The sequence below is a fragment of the Coptis chinensis genome, chromosome 1 (genome assembly GCF_015680905.1).
Source record: "Coptis chinensis isolate HL-2020 chromosome 1, ASM1568090v1, whole genome shotgun sequence".
Lineage (NCBI taxonomy): Eukaryota > Viridiplantae > Streptophyta > Magnoliopsida > Ranunculales > Ranunculaceae > Coptis > Coptis chinensis.
Genome location: NC_141456.1, coordinates 29,121,529 through 29,127,560, shown reverse-complemented (window position 1 = coordinate 29,127,560; position 6,032 = coordinate 29,121,529). Strand labels below are relative to the sequence as shown.

The 6,032-nt window shown below is 35.3% G+C and overlaps 1 protein-coding gene across 1 annotated transcript; it reads right to left on the bottom strand.

Annotated features, from left to right (window-relative positions):
* Nucleotides 1-460: 460 nt before the first annotated feature.
* Nucleotides 461-922, bottom strand: LOC147523343 (S-protein homolog 24-like). Its single transcript, XM_086570667.1, has one exon. The coding sequence runs from the start codon at nt 920-922 to the stop codon at nt 461-463; it is 462 nt and encodes a 153-aa protein (XP_086426793.1).
* Nucleotides 923-6,032: the final 5,110 nt, after the last annotated feature.

Below are 6,032 nucleotides of genomic sequence, written 5' to 3'. Positions count from 1 at the left end.
ATACATCATTAGCAACAAGCTCTACTAGTGTGCATCCTCTTGCCCTATTACAATCTGTATTGCCCGTTAAGGGTTAGAGCAAACTTCAGTATGACGCCGGTGTCGATAATGAGGAAATGCTTTGATTTAAACATGTGAAGATTTGGGTGTTCTGATAGAACTCCATTGTGACGTCTTTTAAACGGATCAAGGCAATTTTGCACGCTTAATTGGCTAGAAAATAGTGATAGAAAAAAACGCAAGAAAATAGTGGTAGCCAAAAATTATGCAAAATCTATTCTCCTGCTCACATATCAAATATGTGCGAAGGGGAAGAAAAAAAACAAGACTAAAAATTCGACGCTCCATTTACCGTAAAGGAGTTGAGAAGATTTTAGATTAAGTGCTCCTCTTTATTTCATCCAGTTTTGTATGGACTCACTATTTCTCCTTAAATCCAAAGATCTGTTTGCACGTTTCTTCAACTCATCCATGCAAACAATATATAATCTTCTTGTTGCGGATCGAATTTGTACGCATGCACCCCATCTTTTCTTGCAGCCCTATAACAATCAAAATTGTTCTCACAACCTTCTAGTTGTTTAACTCTAAATATATCACCACTCCCAGATACCACACCGCCTTCGGAGTCCGCTAGGTACCACAAGTTACACCAGAAGAGCGTTGTTCGAAAAAAATTAATGCCAAACGACCAGTCAAATGATTGCCCGTAAGAAAGAATTCTCTTCCCAAGATCATTGTCAGCAGATTTGCAATGAGCATACAATGTAATGTTCTCAGCTATATCATTCTTTAGATATACACTCGCAAAACCCGATCCCCAATTGGTGCCTGAGACAGTTGAACACTGCAATGACAGGAACAGACTAATCGCAAGGAGAGTCAGCTTATACCCGTAAGTTTTGTTGAGACCAGTATCCATACCTTGACTTCTTTTGGACGATGGTAGAGTTTGTTAGCTCTACGTACTTGGAATAAATAGCCAAGGATTTGATTTGATGTGCTGACTATAAAGAGACGGAAAGATTAATTTCTTTTTTTTTTGGTAACTCGGAAAGATATGATTAATTTCTTCTCATATGGAAATAATAGAAAAGCTTTTAAATGCTTACCGTACCTCATAAGATGACACCCGTTCCTAATAAGAATCAACAGTATTGACTGAGGATTTGATGTGAATAAATAGCACTAATTATGATTTTGATATAATCCTTAGGAAATGATAATTGACTAACAAATACTATTTTTTTTTTTCTTTTTTACTAAATCAAAACTGGAAAGAGATAAGTCAGCTGATAATAACCATCCAAAAAAAAATTGAAACTATTAGTTGGCAGCAACCAAATGAAGTATATGTGCTTTTAGAATCTTTGTAATAAGAGAGGATGCTGGTGTTTATAGGCATATTATTTGGTCTTGTTATTCTATCATTATACTGTATCAACCTATATGAATTCCACTTATTCGAACTCTAAAAAAACTCCACCATGAAAAACAATGAATTAAAATAAGTTGATTTTTTCCACTTTTCCACAAAATTTGCTTTCAAAAGCATCAAAAGAGCTAGACCAAACGTAAGTTGGTACAAAAATATTTGGAACAACTTCATCCACCCAAGAACTGCTGCTACAGGGTGGAAGCTCCTCCATAGGTGCGCTGCAACAAATGACAGAATCCAAAAACCCAGTATCCGATTAGTATCTGCATGCAGGTTGTGTAAATCAACTGAAGAGAATCTAACACACTTGTTATGTGAGTATAGTTTTTCTGCACAATTATGGACATGGCTAGCTGTGGACTTTCTTATTCAACAACCTCTTCCAGGTTTTAAGGAAGCAATTCTTCTCTCTAAGTCTTAGAGCCTGATGATGAAACAAATTTGGAACTCAGGGGTGGTGGCAGCAATGGTAAGCTTATGGAACATGAGGAACAAGATGTACTTTGAGAGTAAAGTACCCAATCTTATGGACTGTAAATAGTTTGTTATAGCTCAAATCATATGCACCAATCACCGGAGTAAAGCTTGCAATGGGAACAACAACTGGGAAACACTAGTTCTGACGAACTGGGCAGTAACTCCAAGACCCAAACAAGCATCTCAACTGAAGACATGTGTTTGGATTCCTCCAGAACCAAACATCAAATGATTGCCCGTAAGAAAGAATTCTCGGGCCAAGATCATCGACAGCAGATTTCCAGTGAGCATGCAATGTAACATTCTCTGGTATATCATTTTTTAGATATACATTCGCAAAACTTGATCCCCAATTGAAGCCTTAAACAGTTGAACACTGCAATGAGAAGAACAGACTAATCACAAGGAGAGTCAGCTTATACCCATGGGGGTTAGTTTTGTTGAGACCAGTATCCATACCTTGACTTCTTTCGGACGATGGTAGAGTCTGTTAGCTTTACTTAGAATAAAGGGTTAACTAGTATTACCACCAACCCCCCCAATTAGATGAGCCAATTAGGATTTTCCCCCCACTAGATGGCCAATTAGGGTCTCCCCCCTAAACACACGGTCAACTTGGATTGACCGTTAAATTTCAAGTCAAGCAAATGAACCCCCAAATTAGATGAGCCAATTAGGATTTTCCCCCCACTAGATGGCCAATTAGGGTCTCCCCCTAAACACACGGTCAACTTGGATTGACCGTTAAATTTCAAGTCAAGCAAATGAAAATTACACAAATGCTCCCATTATTTTCAAAAAACAAATGTTCAATTTTAATTAGGTGGGGGCAATTGTGTCATTTTCAGCTATTTGACTTAAAAGTTAACAGTCAAACCAAGTTGACCGTGTGTTTTGGGAGATCCTAATTGGCTCATCTAGTGGGGGGTAATACTACTTAACCCTAGAATAAATAGCCAAGGATTTAATGTGAGATGACTATAAAGAGACGGAAAGATTAATTTCTTCTCCTATGGAAATAATATAAAAGAATTTAAATGCTTACCGTACCTAAGCATAAGATGACCACCATTCCTAATAAGAATCAACAGTATTGATTGAGGATTTGATGTGAATAAATAGCATTAATTATGATTTTGATATAATCCTTAGAGCATCTTTAGGTGAGATACTATCCTAGCATCAAACACCAAATTTCCAAATCCTCAATCAAATTTCCAATAATTTGGTATTTTTTCAATAAATCTCCTGAAGATGAAAAAACACCAAATTAGTAGAGACACATGTTGATGAAATCACCAAAAAAAATACCAAACCAAACACCAAATCGGCCAAAATTTGGTTCTAGCTTTTGCTGTATCAAATCTCTCTCGCGGTTTTGGAAAAACCACGCGGTTTTTCTAACACCACATGGGCTTGGGCTTCTATGGCGCGGTTTTGTGAAAACCGCACGGTTTTTCCAACACCACATACTCTCAATGATAAAATGGGCAAAAACGACTATATTTTTCTTTCACTATAAATTGAAGCACTCTCACACAATAGGTTTACACTCACTTTTTTTCTCTACTTTCTACTCTAAACCACAATGACTAGTGAAAAGCCAAAAGAAAAATCTATAGGGGCTTCATGGATACAAGAAGAAGATGTTGCTCTCACCAATAGTTGTCTACAAGTTAGTCAAGATGGTGTAGTAGGAAATGAGCAAAAGTCAAACGAATTTTGGAGTAGGATTCTAAATGCACTTCATGCAAATCTAGGAAGAGTGACCGAACGCAACTTCATTGGCATGAAACACCGTTGGACTCTCATTCAAGCTAATATCAACAAGTTCCATGCTAGTCTTTCTAAGATTCAAGCATCTCCTCCAAGTGGCTATAATGACAATATATATGATTGTAAGTATTTACTTTTTATTTGTTATTTTGATTCACAAATACATTTTTCAATTCTAATTTAGTTTTTTCTTAATTGGTAGGTTGAGAAAGCAATAAATACATATGGGATGCATAAGCAATGCTATAATATGTTGAAAAACTCACCCAAATATTAGAGGCTACAATTGAGAAATGAATTGTGACCCACCAAAAAGTCGAAGTCAAACAGTGGGGAAGGAGGTTCATCAGTTCTAATATCAACTACGACAACTCAACAAATGAATTATGATCCACACCAAGTTGATGGGCTTGAGGATAGGCCTATTGGAAAGAAATAAGAAAAGAGAAGAAGGCAAAAAGAGAAAGGTCCGAGTTCGAGAAGATGAAAATGATGCTAAAATACTAGGAATGAAATTATGAGGATTACCCGAAGATGAGCGCGAAATTTGGCAACTCAAAAAGGCAAAAATTTTACAAAAAATGAAGAATCGACTTGGCAATATCACTGGTAGTAGTCAAAGTACGTAGTGTATAGTCTAAATGATTTACTTCCTACTTATGTCTTTTAATTTATGACATACTTTAATTTGAGTTTGTATTTTGATTTTAATTAGAATGTACTTTAATTGAATATTTTCTTTTAATTTGAGTTACCTTAATTTAAAGTTGATACTTTTTATCATTCTAAAAAAAATTCGACAAAGTCTACTTTATATTTTCAAAATTCTCATATACAAAAATCATTTCATAAAACCGCAAATACATAGAAATAAACTTGGAACACAAATACATAGAAATTAAAACGATAAATAAATACAAAGTCTAAATGAAGTCCAAATAGAAATAGAAATCAACGCTGTCCACGCCGCCCACGCCTACTCCACAAATGCTCGACCAAGTCATTCTTCAATCTATCCTGAACAACTTTTGAACGAACCCTCTCAATGCCAGATGCCCAACGAGATAGAACAAAGTGGCGTTCATCTTCAGATGCACCTTCTCTACTTGGCATTTCATAATCAGGAATATACTGCGAGATATCCATTTCGCGTTCATCTTCCATAATCATATTGTTAAATGATGCAAGCCATTATAACAGTAGCCATGGTCTCCAAATACCATAACCTGCACGGATTCACTAAAATAGCCCAACGCGACTGCAAATATTTGTTTTGTGCAACAGTCGGCTAAGAAATCGTTTGAATCAAGATGACATAATGATAAATGTAAAAAATAATAGTTTACCTACGAAATGAACGATAAAACTCAAAACGTAAGTAAAACTAAACAAGATTACGTGCCTAGTTTATCAAAGATTGTTCTACTCTCTATCTATTGAACAGATATAGTGGAGTAGGAAAGTTCGTTCCACTCCTAGTTCTTTCACATAGTAATGTTCTCTAAGTATAAATAATCTTAACTAACCGTCTAATGAGAGATTTACGAATTATAAACTACGATGCAACTACCCACAAGATACGACTAATTAACTACTAAATGCTACGTTGATTTTATGATAAGGAATTAGGGGGGATTGATTCCACCTTAACTCAACTTAACTTACTAACGACGAATTATCGTAATCCGAATTGAACTGCTATGCAGAACAATTGGTTCTTCCTAATCCCTAATTACACATGGCACTTCTACCAATTCATAACTAGCATGTGAACAATTAAACCCATTCTCATGGTGAATTAATCGTTTCTAGAGTGGAATAGAAATTACGACGACTCTACGATAATCGGAATCAAGCTTTCATCAAGGCTTCTCAACCCCCTTTAATGGAGGTTTAGCCGAGAATCATTCCGCAATCATTTCCATATGAATCTAAACTAAACATAATATTAAGATTCCAACTTTACTAATTTAACAAACAATAATTGAAATCTAATTAGTAATTAAGAAATGATATCAACAAGAATTTAAACTAGATCTATAAATGTAATGACAAAAATAAAATGAATTGAATAATAATAAACTATTTTATTAATCCAATCAAATGAATAACAATATTTTAAAGGTTTAATCTAAAACAAGGAATGAAATGAAACTAAACTTAATTAAAGACCATTAAAACTAGATCTAGAAGCTATTATAATGGCTAATTTCTATCCTAAGCTCCCAGATATCTTCAAAGTTAAGTCTTCTTTGTTGATATGGAGGAAATCAGATCCAAAATCGTGCATGGGCTTGGAGCCATAGTTTTGGGCCAGAGAATCAGGCCCAAAACCCAATTC

Coding starts and splice junctions, on each gene's coding strand:
- LOC147523343 (XM_086570667.1), bottom strand. CDS start 922: ATGGATACTGGTCTCAACAAAACTTACGGGTATAAGCTGACTCTCCTT.